This window comes from Hydra vulgaris, chromosome 03, assembly GCF_038396675.1.
Source record: "Hydra vulgaris chromosome 03, alternate assembly HydraT2T_AEP".
NCBI lineage: Eukaryota > Metazoa > Cnidaria > Hydrozoa > Anthoathecata > Hydridae > Hydra > Hydra vulgaris.
The window spans coordinates 49,965,854-49,982,500 of record NC_088922.1 but is presented as its reverse complement, the minus strand read 5'-3'; the positions used below and the strand labels follow the sequence as shown (position 1 = coordinate 49,982,500).

The window sequence follows — 16,647 nt, the reverse complement described above, 5'->3', positions numbered from 1 at the left end:
GTTGACGCTAATGGCTGTTAGCACTTTAAAAAAAAACTTTTATATAAACTATTATAATTCAAAAGTTTTTAAATAACAAAGTATTGAACATTGAAAACCATGAAAAATTAACTATAATTTCAATATCATTTTAGTTTTTCATTTTGTTTTGAATGGAAAAATGATTATTTAGTTCTGTTTAACAACAGTGGATTTCTTGGCATCTGGAAACTGTTTTCGATGCTCAGACACAACCTGGAGAAGTGCTTGCTTTTGTCCTTCATCTTTTGTTAGAATTTGGTTAAAGTCTTGGATAAGAGCAACTCCTCTCTCTGCTCTGTCATTCACAACGCTCAAACCGGCTACAAAATGCTTAGCTGCAATAAAAACTTGGTCCTCGTTCCACAAAGATGAATCCAATTCAAGTCAAGAAGTTGAGATGCCCAGTATAACAAAAAACCTCATGGTGTTCGAGTTAATGAAATCAGCAAGCTCTGATGATGAAATGTTGTTTTCACGTAGTTGAACACGTTTTGCAGGAATTCCATTTCCAGTTTTTGTTTTCATTGCATTTACCATCTCGTATTTTGTAGCTGCATCAACACGATCATCAAAAAAGCTAAAGGCAATCAGTTCCTCACTGAGGTACCACATATGACGAGACAATGCCTTTATTGCTACATTCCCAACATTTAAATTTATTGTCCTGAATTGTGTGAGTCGTTTAAGGCACATGAGATCATTCAGTGGAGCTTGAATGGACAGCGAAGCCATGAGTTGAGATAGACTAAGCAGACAAAAATATTCAAGAAACGTGATAAATTTATTTCACGCTTCGTCATGCGAAACTGGGATCTGAAGAGAAAAATTTTGATTGAATAAATAGCCTTAGCCATCCATCTGGCCCGATGCATAGCCCCAGGAGCCATAAAATGAACCCCGCGAGGAGGAATATGACCCAGGTAGATCAAAGACAGTTCTAAAAGTTCCCTATAATCATCACGAGGCTGGTTCTCTGTCAGCAAGCAGTTCTGAATGAAATCAATAGCTTCTTTCATCATTTCTCTGTTGCTGCTAAAAACTAAAGCTGTTTCAGGATCTGATATACCGTCTGCGAATCTGTCACGAACAATTGATGGCCATGCTGTTTGAAACCTTTTAAACATCAAAATGTCTGGTCCAGTAGATGGTCCAGCTAATGAGTTAAACACATCTCCAAGAACAGCTTCAAAAATATGGTGCCGACATGCAAGATGGAGCAGCTCTTTATTCATCTTTTGTTCAATAAGAACTGCTGCACCAGAGCGAATCCCAGAATTACTGGCTGTAGTGTCAAAAGACATGGCTTTTATATTCTCTGCAAGATTCCAGTTGTTGATTGCTGTTACAACTGCATTTGCCATTGCCTCTCCAGTGCCATTTGGGAGCTTAGGCACATTCAATAGATGTTTTACACCTTGACCCGAAACAAGAATAGGCAAGCGATCTATTTTTTCATGTTTTTCTGATATATCAGGGAGTAACTTGCCGTCCCAATGCACTACGAGTGGAACATCCCTAATATTTTCACCAAAACTTTCCTTCAATTTCAAAATTGTTTCGTCTCTATGTTTCATTCTATTGCATCAAATTGACCAGCGATTCAGAGCTAGTTCACTTGGGTTTTGACCAACAGCAACTGAGAATGAAGTCAAAGCATAAACCGCATTTCGGTCGCTGATCTTCGTTCGATCTAAAGCTGCTGCAACTTGTGGACTGACAATATTTTTTGGACGAGGTTGTTTTGTCTGCGGTGTCACTGCTGAGTCATGGTCAGAATCTACGTTCTCATTGCAACTTTTTTCTGAATCTGATTCAAATGTTTCAACTACAGCTTCACCGTTGCTGACAGCATGTCTCAATTTTTCTCGTTCTGTTCTTGCTTTTATAGCCTCTTGTCTCTCATGTTTATGCTTCAACTTGATTGCCAATTTTCTGTCTATTTGTGCCATTGAACTTGAGTGTCTTCCATTTCCAAGCTGAGCTTTAAGAAAAAGTTTGTCTTCTGGATTTTGTATAAGCCTCTCGGCATCAACATGAGAAATGTCGAACGTATCTTCAAATGATGCAACAAAGGCTGTTTCTTTCGCTATCTGAGTTGCTCCTCCTCTTTTTGAAGCTTTTTGTAGATTTCTCCACTCGTTGTATATTTTCTCTAGCCTCGCAATTGCATGTTGCAATGTTGTCATTGGCATGTAAGCTTTGTTCCAAAAATCAGCAACTGTTTTAATAGTAATGTCCGAACTTTCTCGCATGGTTTTTTTGTTTATTTTCAACTGATGGAAGAAAAACTGTAATGTTTGCTTTCGTGACGGTAGTCTAGTACCATTAATGGAGGCATTTGTGAAACCGAGAAGGTAAATTTCGGTTGCAGATCTAGTTGCAGGTTTTGATTGTGACATTTTCTGATATTTATTAATCTAGAAAAATACAAATAAAGTTATGCAATAAGCATGATGTGAATTGCAAAAGTTATAAAATTTTATTCGTTTAGTATATATTCAGTGATATCCATTATTCAGTATCTTTTTTGAGTTTAGAGATATGAATTTATATAAAATAAAATTCAAAGTAGTTTACATAATTTATATTACAAAATAACAACTTAAATGTATACTGACTTTTCACAATTGAGATATTCCACTGCAAAATTGTTAAGAATAAAATTTTTTAGTTAACATAATTAATTTGGTAGTCTGATAGGGATAAACATACAAAATGGTGGTTTGGTGGCAAATTACAAGGAATTCTGGGATAGAAAAAATAAGTAAGTGGGCTGCCGCTAAGTAATTAATAATTAAGCACTATAAAAATTTAACTATTTGAATGTAACAAATTTCTAAAAATGCTATGAAGTAAAATTTCTGTTTTTTTTATCTGTATTTGGAAATTTATAAATATTTTTCATATACAGAACATTAATTAGTTGATAAATTTAACAACTGGTCAGATTCTCAAAAAAAAACATAAAAAGTACACCTCATTGAAAAGACTTCTGGTTGTGTTCAAAATGGATTTACAGATAAAAAAATTTATTTAAAGATTTCAATAATATTCAACAACACATTAATTTACACGGCTATCTTTTCTATCGCGTACATGTGATTTTATCAGTTGCCATGTGGCACCCTTTAATGAAGGAATATTTTTATGAAATTTTGCACATGAGTTCATGAGATCAATAGGAACAGGACTAGAGGTTGTCCCAGACAAAATCTGAAAATTTAATTTTTGACTACAACCCTAATATATATATATATATATATATATATATATATATATATATATATATATATAGATATATATATATATATGTATATATGTGTGTGTGTGTGTGTGTGTGTGTATTTATATGTATATATATACACAAGTTACTATTCATTTAAATATATTTAAAAAAAAAAAAAAAAATAAAAAGTAGTTTTTAACTCCAATTGATTACACAGTTTATAATTGATTACACAGTTTATAATTTTTTATAAATTAGCTAAATATTTATAAACTTAGTAGCTATACAAAAGTTTGAATTCTTTTTATAGCGAAATTGGCAAGGAAGATAATTTTACACCTTTGTACATCACTACTCTTGAAGAATTTAACAGCATACTACAAGATTATCCATTCAACATAGATGTTCCTTTAGTGAGTCTGTAAATAAATTTTTTATTTTATTTTTGGTGTTTAATATATTTTAAAATGATAATTAATCTGACAATAAATTTTTTTTTGCTGTTTTTTCCCACCTCATCCATGCTATCTGTCACATTCTTTATGACTTTTAATTCAGTCTTGTATTCACTCTCTCTTTAGCCAATGTCTTTTTTAGTATGATTTATCAATTAAGTATAGTTTTACAGTTTAAAAAAAATATTATTTTAAGATTTTAAGAGATCTTTTACAAGTTTACTAAGAGTTTGAAAAATACTTAATATAAATTAGTTTACTAAGGTATATATATATAAATATATTATTGTTTTTGTTATGTTAAATAGTGCCCATAACTGCCTAATACACTATTCATTAAAATATACTTTCTTAAATAATTTTTAAATTTAGTATGATTGACAATATGGGTCAATAGTGCTTCTCTTACATAAAAATCTCTACCAATAAAAACAAAAGCAAAAATAAAAAAAACAGTAAATTAAATAATTGATTCTATCAACTCTAAAACTGTGATCTATAAATAAACAGTTTTTACTTAATTTATTTGAATAATTTATTTGAATTTTTTATATATTCTTTGTTGTTTTACATTTATGTTTTTTATGTAAAAATAAAGTTTTCAGTAAAGACTCTTTAGAAGTGGATTTTTGAATTTGCTAGTTCATTCTGATTATATACCAGTTGAACTTTAAAGTGATGATAAACTTTTAATCATTATCACGTGAAAATACAAACTTTATAAAACAGACATAAATTTCAAAGTTTAGATGCTTATGCCTGTTTTATAAATTTTGTATTTTCATTAGGTAACATCCAGTCATAAAATATAAACATCCAAGATTGTGTGTAATAATAGAACCTATCAATATCAAATAGATATGCTTGTGAGTTAGTTAATGCTCATCTATAGGCTCTGAAAATAGACTGCTGATAATACCCTAAAAAAATAATAAAAAGCAACAAGACATTTGAAAGAACTAACATAAACACTCTTAGGAAGTATTACATTGGATTTGATAGAAAATAAAAGTAGAGAAATATGTTAATTACATGAACATAAAGAAGCTGAATCTCTATTAGCTGTAGTTCCAGATTGTATAAATCTAAAGACTTTAAATCAGTCAAAGGATCAGCTGTACCATTAGACAAAGAGTTGATTGTTAAGGAATCGTATAAATATGAGATCAACAAATCATTTTTTTTTCAAAAAATCTTTTAGAAGTTTGTTTTACTAAATTGCATTTATAAGATTAAAACATCAAATTAAATTGCAACATTTTATAAAAATAAATTTATTTACAATAAATGTTGCAATTTATAAAAACTTAAAATTTATTATGGAAAAAGAACAAGATAATCAAATTATTTTTTTAAAAGTTCTCAAAGTTTTCTTTAAAAATATTTGTTTTGCTCTCTACATCAGTTTATCACAAAAAACATGTCATTTACTATATTTTTTCTGTTTTATTTTCTTGATTGATTGAATTTGAAAAAAAGTGTTTACATATATATATATATATATATATATATATATATATATATATATATATATATATATATATATATATATATATAGATACATACATACATACATACATACATACATACATACATACATACATACATACATACATACATACATACATACATACATACATACATTAGGGTGCATCCAACGCCCCATACATTCAAAAATTGATCTGTCCCTATTCTTAAAACTTTCTATTGGTTCTCACAAGACACCCTGTTAAATTTTTTCAAAATTGAATGAGATTTAGGGGGGCCACCTCAAGTCTGAAACTTGCAACAAGACCCTAAACAGAAGGAAAAAAAGTTTTTCAAAAGTATGTCATGTTGGGTCTCAAAAGAAGCGAAACTTTATAAAAATTTGAAAAATAGTTATCATTTTTTTGTTAAAAATACCTTAAAATTTTTTTTTGACAAAAACATTAAAAAAAAGGTTTTTTTTAATTTTTTGTTAAAAAATAATAATTTTTATGCAATAAAACTTAGAATAATAATTCTTGTGTAAAATTTTGTTATTTTTGAAATTTTTATAAATTTTTGCTTCTTTTGAGACCCAACATGTCATTCTTTTGAAAAACTTTTTTTCCTTCTGTTTAGGGTCTTGTTGCAAGTTTCAGACTTGAGGTGGCCCCCCTAAATCTCATTCAATTTTGAAAAAATTTAACAGGGTGTCTTGTGAGAACCAATAGAAAGTTTTAAGAATAGGGACAGATCAATTTTTGAATGTATTGGGCGTTGGATGCACCCTAACATACATACATACATACATACATACATACATACATACATACATACATACATACATACATACATACATACATACATTGTTATATAAAAACAATGGTTATCTGTCTGTTTGTAGACATTTTGGTTTTCCAAGGTAAACTCGAAAATTATATTATATAGAGAAAAAGTAAAATATGGACTTTGCTTATAATCAATCTGAAAGTGACCTTAGCAAAAAAAAAATAATAATAATAAAAAATAGTTTAGTTGTCATTTTAGTAAAAAAAAACTTTTTTTACTTTTGCAACTTTTATTTTTAAATCATAAACAGTAGCATCAAATATTTTATAAAAATTTATTTAAAAATTATTGTATTATAAATTTTATATTGGTAGGCATGTAGCGGGTTGTTTTGTTTTTTCATACACACTTATGTAGTTGCTATGTAATGTTGCTTATGTAGCTATGTTGTGGGACACAGGCTGTGTAGTAGCTATGAGCTGGCTATGTAGTAGCTATATGTGTGCTATATAATAGCTTTTTAACAGATTATGTTGTAGCATGTTGTATCATAGCTATGTAGTGGGCGGGTAGCCTACAGGCTATAAGGTACCTGTAAATTTGTAGCGTTTATGTAGTTGCTATGTAGCGATTACATAGTCGCTATATAGCGAGCTATGTAGCAGTTACATCCTAGGAAGAATGAAATTAAATAAATCTAGTTTAAAGCATCAACTGATTCTTCCTGCAATTGTGCAGGCTTTTTTTACTATAATATATATGTCAGCCCTCAAGATTAGGAAAAATAAGGTTAGGGTCAGTAATAATTAATCTTAAACCATAATCTGTGTGAGGTCCGCATCAGGTTGGCAGAAAAATATGAAACAAAGGTTTTAACATATAACATACAAACTAGGTTGGCAATTTTTGCCAACCTCAAACACTTCTAGGCCGGCAGTAAGGTAAGCATTGTCGAATGTCGACCCTGATTCCGAGGGTTGATATATATATATATATATATATATATATATATATATATATATATATATATATATATACATAAATATATATATATCAATAATATATATCGACAATATTTTGCTGACATTAATCTCTAAGAGGTTGGCATTAATAGCACATTCATGATCTGACATCATACTGGAATAGGGAGCTGCTTGAGCCTTCAGTGCATACAGCGTCTGATAAGGAAAGATCGTGCAAAGGAGTTGCTGCTACATTGGCTATAGGTTTGGGTTGGGGCAATGATAAGTTTTTACATTATTTTTCCTTGCTTTCCTCTTTTTGTGAAAAAACCAGATTTAAGTCAGCAAAAAAAGTTGGCGAATGCATATTTATATGCATTATATATATATATATATATATATATATATATATATGCATTATATATATATGCATTATATATATATATATATGCATTATATATATATATGCATTTTGTGTATATATATATATATATATATATATATATATATTTATATTTATATATATTCTATTATTATATTCACTAAATTGCACATAAATCAAAAGAGTTTATACAATATATTTTACCACAACCTATTTTTCATTTCAATTTAGGATGAATTCCCAAAAAAATTTCCGTTTTCATGGTTTGTTCCAAAAGTGTATAGTGAGGTATGTTTTTCAAACTTTTTCATAATAGTATAATTCTTATTGTTTTTTTTTAATGTCACAAAATCTTGTTGTTTTTTGTTGTTTTTTTTTATAAAAAAAGTTTATTACATAGCATAAAATTTTTTTTTAATTTTTTTTTTTAAATAAAATTTCAGTGATTTTTTTTTTTTTAAAAAAGAAAGTAGTTTCAAGTAATTTTCTGTTTGATTTTTGATTTTTGTAATTTTATCTATTAAAATTCACATTTGACATGTTTTACATGCTATTCTTTGATGATAATTTTCACAGATCACTTACTATCAATACTTTTAATCTTAAGTCATCTTTAAAAAAGATTTTGCTAAGAAATTGATGATTAAATCATGCAAACTGCTTAACTCTACTCTTTATTATTTCTCTGAACTGGATCAAAGGTTCTGTTGATAGTTTTGATCAGGAGGATATTGGTTTTGAAAAAGTTTCTTTATACTGTGATGAACTTCAAATGTCTAGGTACAAAGAAGAAATACTGTAATATAAATGATGTTTTATCATACAAACATTCCTATGTGAAATCTTATTATTTGTTAAATAATAAGAAAAATATTGGGTTTTTTTTTGCCATCATGGCAAAATTTTGGACTGTTAATGAAGATTTACATATTGTGTTTTTAAGTCTTCTGTTGACTACTTTCTTGCTTTTTATCTATTTATTTTCTGTTATTGCAATAATCTAGATCTTCCTATAATTTATAAACAGAAATGTACTTGATGAGTCATCTACCCTTTGTCTTGTTGGATTAACTCTTACTTTCGATCTTAAAAATTAGCATCTGCTAAGATTGCATCTCTTTAGCGTGCTCACCACGTTCTTACTTTGGATTCTGGTCTTTATTTCTATAAATCTCTAATTTGTCCTTGTATGAAATACTGTTGCCATGCGGTAGTGGTGTAGTGGTAAAGCACTCGCTTCATAAGCGAGAGGTTCCGAGTTCGATCCCCACCACGTCCCTATTAGTACTGCGCTCAACTTGTTTATCCGCACAGCGGCCTTGTTCGTCAAAGTTTGTGTTTCGGAGTTATAGCGTTGAGGGAGGGTTATAACCACTATTAAGTAGTCTCCTCATCTGTAGTGGCCTTCTCGACCTTGAGAAGGTGAATAACAAAAAAATATATATATCTGGAGTGTACCTTCAAATAATGCCCTTTCTCTTTTAGACAATGTACGAAAACATGATGTAAACATAGCAAAGGTTGAATTAAGCGATCCCGATTTGTAAAATCTGTAAAAATATCTGGTCTTTAAAATTTTAGTTTATGCAAAGCCATGTACTTTGTTTTCAAGGAGCAAATTATTATAAGTTTTAAAAGTTATAAAAAACAAATCAATAAAAACAAAACAATAAACTTACGACTACAAAAGTAATAACACTCTAATCACTAACTGCATTATAAAAGTAATAAAGCTATAATAATGTTATATAAAGCACTTTTAAAGTTCATTCTTTGTTCAAACAACATTAGTAATTTCAAACTTTAATCAAAGCAGAAAAGCATCTAGAAAAAATAAATTGGTATATTCAAATATTATTATAAACTTCAGGAACTTTTACAAATACACTTGAACAAATTTATAAAAGCGTACTTTATAAAAAGTTTATAAAGTTAGCATTATAAAAAACGTTACTAATAGTCTGTAAAAACTCGCGTTAATTTTAAAATCAACTAATAAGAAGTTTTTATTAGTTGATTTTAAAATTAACGCGCGTTTCTATGGACCATTAGTAACGTTTTTTATAATGCTAAACTTTTAATACAGCACGTTTTTATAAAGTTGTTTAAGTTCTTAATAAGTTAATAATTAGTAATAAGTTTTAAATATTATATTATTTTCTACCTCAATTAAAACTTGGGATTACTTATGTTGTTTAAACAAAGAATGAATTATAAAAGTTATAAGTACATTATAAAAGTAATAACAATATTATAGTGTTATTACTTTTATAATGCAGTTAGTTACTCGAGTGTTATTTCTTTTGTAGTTGTAAGTTTATTGTTTTATTTTTTATAACTTTTTCGCTATTAAATTTAAGTTGATTCGCCCCCTGAAAACAAAGATCACAGTTTTGCATGAACTAAAATTTTGAAGACCAGATATTTTTCCGGATTTTGCATTTCACATTCGCTTATTCAACCCTTGCATAGTTAGACCGGCATTTGCAGCCAACCTTCAACCATTATCAAACTGTTGTAATACTGTTTCTCTTTCTCTTTTCTATAAATACTATAATGGGCACTGCTCTAAAGAGCTAGTGTCTCTTTTGTCATCTATTAAAATTCAATCTTGTGTTACTCATCATTCAATCAAGTCTCATCCTTTTACTGTGACTGTAAGTGCTCCAAAAATCTCTTTAGTTTAGTTTTTTTACTTGAACATCAGTTCTTTGGAATTCGCTCCTTTCATCTTGTTTTCCTGAATCTTGATTTCCTGATAATTTGCAATCTTTTAAGTCGTCTGCTAATTGTTATCTTGCTCTATAAACTTCATCTTTTTTCTTCCAGTAACTTCCAACTCTAATAGTGCTTGCTTGCAGTCTTGTTGGAAGTAAATATAAATAAAATAATGGCTCCTGATTAGTTAGAACTAAATTTATTTAAAGAAAAAAAATTAACATTTTGACATTGGCATGTTTCACAGATTCATAGACAATAATTGTCATATTTTTCCTTTTTTTCATAAATAACTTATTTACCTTATAAATAACTATTTACATCATAAGTTACTTGTAATCCTTATTATATTTGTGGTATTTTTTTTTGCGAACACATTTAATTATTGGGTAATTATTTTTTATGTTTTAAAAAATATAGCATCTTTTTTTTTTTTGAATTTTTAGATGAAACGGTTTATTGAAGCATCAATGAAATTTAATGAAAACTTAAACATAAGGTGAATTTCTTTAAATATATGAATAAAGTATATAAAATGTTGAGATAAATTATTCTTTTTTTTTTTTTCAGTCGCACAGAAACCGATAGTTCAATTAGAAAATCTACAAATCTTTTGCTCACAAAAACTTTAAGTGGTGTGTAATTTTATGTTTTATGTTTTTGTTTAAACAAAAATATTAGAGGTAAATGGTCTTGAATTGCAAAAATGTAACTTAATTAATGAGATAAAAGAAACAGGGACCAACTAATAAGACAAAAGTCAACCAATAAAAAATGTTACAAATGACTTAAGGATCATCCATACTCAACACTATAAAGAATTTCACTATAAAGAAAAAGAAAAAATATTAGGCATTTTTTCTCACTTAAGTTAAACGAAAAATCAAAATAGTGCATTAAGTTTAATGAAAATCATCTTGTAAAAGAGCTTTAGATCTCCTACTTCTGTTTTTTAAATGGATTTAGCGTTGCATAATTTATGAGTTATAATGGTATAATGGTATATCAGTGCTATGATTTCAATCAAAATTTATACCATTTTATCAGCAAAATTTATACCATTATATCAGCAAAATTTATACCATTATATCAGTGAAATTTATACCATTATATCAGCCGAATCTATACCATTATATCAGTAAAATTTATATCAGCACTACCATTTCAAGCTAAAAAATTTATTTTTTATTAATACTTCATGATGAAAAAGTTTAAAAAAAAAATTTGGTTAAATATTTTCAGTTCTCTTTTAAAATATATAGAAGGATCTACAGGAGTGTCACAATATTTTTTGTTTCTCTTTAATACTTTTCAAAGTGTGTCACATTTGAAGCAACAAAAGTTGCTTCAAATGCAACACTTGTATTGAATTAAAGCAATTATTCTATATTAGAACCATAAAGCTAAAAATAAACCAAAAATTCTAAAAATAATAGACTATTATGAGTATTTATGACAAGTTTATTTGTTTTATTTTGTTTTTTATTGTTTTCATTTTTGTATTTTCTTTTTAGAGTCAGTTAAAAAATTGCTTTCTCACCCTGCTTTGAATCTAGCTCAGGTTATAGACTTAATTTTTTCACACCATTTCATCTATAGTTTAAACTTATTAAAAATTTATTAAATTTAAATTTGAACAAAAATTAGTTTTTTTGTTATAAAAAACAAACCCTTCATTTATATGAAAGCTTCAGAGTTTCATTATGTTTCATTCTTCAATTATTTCTATATTTTAATTATACATATAGTATTTAAATAAACTACATAAAATGATTTATTTTTTATATTTATATTTTATATTGTTTTTTGAACTTTAATAAATTTACATATTTTTTTGTTTTAGCTAGCTCAAATGTCTGTAAATACTATGCATTTAGAAGATGCTTGTCCTGAACTTGAAGAGTTTATTTCAGATGTTACAGGGTATTTTTTGTTTTTTATTTTATTTTTTTAACATTGTTAATTACAAAATATTATAAACATACATAATATAAATTTTCTTCTAGTTTTTAAAGAGTATATTTATAATTATTGGTATAGTCTGGCAGTTTAAAATGTTAGTATTGGATTAGTCAAAAAAAAATTTCAGTCAAACTGAAAAAAATATTTTAATTTTAATTTTACAGGAGATTTAATTGCTAAACACATATAGACACTATTCGATATTAATGTTAACTATTACTTTATAATTATTTATAGTTTAATAGAATGATTTTGAAACTGATTTTAGGACAACAGATGTAAATGTTAGCTTAACAAGGTTATATGGTACCTCTACTTTTAAGGTTTTTTTTTGTTGTTTTTTTTTATTTTAAAATCAATAAGAAAAAAGTTGATAACAATAACACTGCAACTTATTTTAAAATGCAACAAATTTTTCAACAAATATTTTTAACAAATTTTTTCAAGATTTAATTACTTTAATTGATGTGATTATTTATTGATCATTTTTATTTAGATTTTTATTTGTAAAAATATTTCTCTGTAAAGTTTACAACGCAGTTTTAACAAAAACTTGTTATTTGTAGTTATTTATACTTGTTATTTTATTTATAGGACATTCGTGCAGATGCTGAGATGAGGATTTATGAAAAGTTAAACCAAAAAATGGATGATTTTTTAGGCTTGGGTATGTTGCATAGCAATAAAATTTTTAGAATACCTCTGTAGTTTTTAATTGTTATATAGTTTTATTGTTAAATTGGATGCAGTTTGTTTTATACCATAGCTAACTACAATTGGTGCCCAACAAATGTTCGAACTCATCCAAGTAGTTATTTAATGGATTTGTTAGCTTATTTACAAGGAGCATTCATTACATTTGAACCTTTACCGGTATTTTTTAAAGTTATTTTTGATCAATGTTTTAAATCAATTCATATATAATATTTATTTAATGTTAATTCATACATTTTATTTAACTTAGCATTTTATTTTATTGGTTTAAAAAATTTGTTTGTATATAAAAAATTACAGGGCGATATTGCTAAAACTGCCTGCATGTCTTCATGCAAACATCTAGCATCAAATTTGAAAATGTTCCTTTTGGATGAAAAAGTAAAAGCTCTTAATATGAATGGACTTCTTTGTTTTGAAATTGATTTAAAGCAATGTGAAGGTATCTATTTCTAAAATGTTGCATAATTACAACACATATTCAATGTGAAGGTATCTATTTCTAAAATTTTGCATAATTACCTAAGTTACAGACCCTATTCATATTCCATCAAAACAAAACAAAATGTTGCATAATTACAACACATATTCCATCAAAACAAAACAAAGAAGAACTAATTGTTTACTTTTGTCTGAAATATAAATACTGTGGTTTTGGATTTTCTCTCTCTGTTTCAATATTTTATACTAGGGTCTGTAACTTAGGTCAAGATGAACCCCATTCTTAAAGTCAATTGTGACATGCAATGAAACAACTAGTTAATAGGAAATATACTTAGTTTAATAGGAAAAAAATGAATAAAGTTAACATTGAGGTAAAAGTCACTATTACAAAAGCAATGAAATTTTTGAAATCCTGATTTAACTTTTTTATTATTATTTGTTTGCAGAACAGGTCATTTAAAAATCAACATAATGTTATTGAAAAGTATTTTACAGAACAACTAGGTTTTTTACAGAACATGTTATTGAAAAGTATAATATTTTAGAGAACAACTAGGTTCTACTTACCCAGACTTTCCTAATTACCATGACAAAATAAACTTTTAAAAATTTTAAATTATTTACCTTGATAATAATTAACTGTGATAATTAATAATTTTCAACAATTATAATAAGGTAGTTTCTATTTGTTTAGGCACCATAGAGATTTGTGATCTTCAACATTATAATTATTTGACATTTAAAAGTCAAATAATTATAACTTTAATGTAATAATAAATAGTTTACCAGTATTTATTCAGTTTATACCAGAGATTGACGTTTTAATAATTTATTTTCAAAATAAATTTTAGCTTTTGCTACTTCCACGCCTGTACAAGGTTTTGGGGTTGGTACATTAGAAATGACTTTTCAAGAGTTGAGACAAGTAGTTATTTTTTTCAAATATAAAAGTTTATTAGTTTGTTACTGAAATACAAGTTTTGAATTTCTCTTATAAAATGGTTTCTTATTGCAAATAATTTTTAATTATAGAGATTTCTTTTTTTTGTTGTTGTTTTTATTTAATTTTTTAATTTATAATTTTATTTTGTATAAGTTCTATAGTTTTTTATTTTTTTTAGTAACTTTAAAAAATTTATTAACCAAATTCAATTTTTATTTTTTTTACAAACTTAAATAAGATCATGATTATAATATTCTATAAATATAGTAACTAATTTTTTCTTACAGATAACAATAAAGCTATTGAAAAAAAATGTTAGTAACGGGTGAACAGTAAATTTGAGATTATTTTTGGATCGATATTTTTTGATAAATAAAAAACAGCTTGTAGATTTATAATCAAATAATTTATTTTTGAAGTTGCAATAGACTTGTTTCACTGTTTGGTCTTACAAAATCAAGCTTTTACATATTCTGTACAGCATTTACATCTACTTTCTTCAAGTAATACTTGATCCGTTGTTTTAATTCATCAACTGAAGTAGCCTACCAATTGTTCTTATGAACCATTCCCTTCAAAATTGACCAAAAGTTCTCAACTGGATGAAGTTCAGGCACTGGAGGAGGATTATCTGCTTTTTGTACAAAAGTAATGTTTTTTGAGATCAAGTAGCTTGTCACTGATTTAGCATAATGGGCCGAAGCCAAGTCAGGCCAAAACACAAAATTACCCTCAGAATGATGTTTTTTAATAAAAGGCATCAGTCTTTTGATAATGCACACTTTCAAATACTTATTTTGTTTGACAGCAAGGCCCGAAGGAACAAAATAGGGTGTTAAGATGCCTCGAAGTGAAATTGCTAACCATACAAGCATTTTCTTTTCAAACTTTGCTTTGGACTTGTATTTCACACCACAAGAAACTGCTTTTGGATTGCTTAACTGATACCCAATGTTTGAGTTCTTATCAGAGTGAGAAAATGTGAAGTATGATTCATCATCAAATATGAAATCACACCCATAAAATTTTCTACACATCTGCCACAACATGTTTGTAACTTGGGCGTTTGCTCAGCAGTACAGGCTGGAATGGTCTGTTTTTTTCGGTAAACAATATTTGTGTGTTGCTGAATTATATACACAACATGAGATTGGCTGCACTTGAGCTTTCGAGCAATTTGTTGGGTGGAAATGCCAGAACAACCATCAATCATGCTTTTCAACTTGGTTTTAGTCATTATTTTAGCTTTTCTACCAGAACCAACAACACGAAGTTTTGATTTGCCTTTTTGCAACATTGAAATGTATCTGTAAATTAGGGTGATTTTCTTTCAAAAAATGATCCACGACGACTTTTCTACCTTCCTTGAAATGCGAATCACAATACCTGTACACACCATCAGTCAAACTTTCACGCTTCGTTTTGATGTTGATTACAAAATAGTAAAAATATTTTCATAAAACTTTGCCAGCAGCAGCTACAGAGAGTGGGCTCTAAAATAGAAGCAATAAATGAATTAGTGCACAAAAAAAAATTAAAAAATAAAAACTGTTAAAAAAATATCAAATTTTACTGTTTACCCGTTAAAAAAAATCTAGTTTTTGTTAAGTTAAAATATTTAAATAATTTAATATTAATATTTCAGTTAAACAAGTTGGCATTAATTTTTTAATGTTTTAGATTGTTGATTTATTTGTGAAAGGAGATTGGTCAGCTTATTTACATGATCGAAACAGTGCTAGTAATAAATACAATCGTGTTCAACCAAGCACAGCTCTTATTTTGCTAGAGAAGTTAGTTTTTTTTCTTTTTGTACTTGATGAATAGTTTATTATTTTTTATTCCATAACAATATAGTCATGATAAATAAATGAAAAAATAAAAGTAGCATTCTTAAAAATGGGGTTCGAAGCGAGCTCTGGTAAATAAACATATTTAGCTCCATCGGTAAGGAAGCATGCATCAGCTTTCTATTTAAATGTTCTTCCCCGGTGCTCTGTGACAAGACCGTAAGGTCTTCTTGGGGCATCTAAAAAAAAAATTCAAAAAAAAAACTAATAAAAATACAAAAAAAATAGAGACTGATTCAAAAAATGTTTTTTGCTATTATCAATATGAAAATTTACATAATATTTAAGTTTCTTTGTTTTTATAAATTTCTGTTTGGTTTAAAATAAATTGCTAATAATTTACAGTTAGATTATTTATTTTCTTGATTTCTTGTTGACTAATTCTAAATGATAATAATGGTGTCATGTTTTAATAAGTATGGTTATAACGTTTTGAGAAGTTATTTCAAGTTATGTTCAATTTAAATTAGAAAAATATTTTTATTTATTTACATTATAGATCTTACTTATTGAAAAATTTCATTTACTTTTATGATTATAAAAATTTTAGTTCTAATAATTATAATAAAAAATTTATTTTTCTTTTGTTCCTTTTTAATTTTATATTGACTTTAAAACCACTCTCTATTACAATCATCATTCACCTTTGCACTTCTACAACCACTATCTATTATCACTTTTGTCATCACTTGATTGCAAACAAGCTCCACTATT

At 27.4% G+C, this 16,647-nt stretch overlaps 1 protein-coding gene across 1 annotated transcript in view; it reads left to right on the top strand.

Moving 5' to 3' along the window:
* The window catches only part of LOC101238395 (exocyst complex component 6B), a 95,937-nt gene that overhangs the window by 77,741 nt on the left and 1,549 nt on the right, over positions 1-16,647 (top strand). The window contains exons 19-30 of the mRNA XM_065793545.1: positions 3,558-3,660; positions 7,534-7,590; positions 10,467-10,519; positions 10,591-10,655; positions 11,535-11,581; positions 11,864-11,943; positions 12,251-12,305; positions 12,577-12,649; positions 12,749-12,855; positions 12,997-13,138; positions 13,992-14,065; positions 15,764-15,876. Coding sequence (XP_065649617.1) covers positions 3,558-3,660; positions 7,534-7,590; positions 10,467-10,519; positions 10,591-10,655; positions 11,535-11,581; positions 11,864-11,943; positions 12,251-12,305; positions 12,577-12,649; positions 12,749-12,855; positions 12,997-13,138; positions 13,992-14,065; positions 15,764-15,876 — 969 coding nt within the window. The remainder of the gene's footprint in view (positions 1-3,557; positions 3,661-7,533; positions 7,591-10,466; positions 10,520-10,590; positions 10,656-11,534; positions 11,582-11,863; positions 11,944-12,250; positions 12,306-12,576; positions 12,650-12,748; positions 12,856-12,996; positions 13,139-13,991; positions 14,066-15,763; positions 15,877-16,647) is intronic.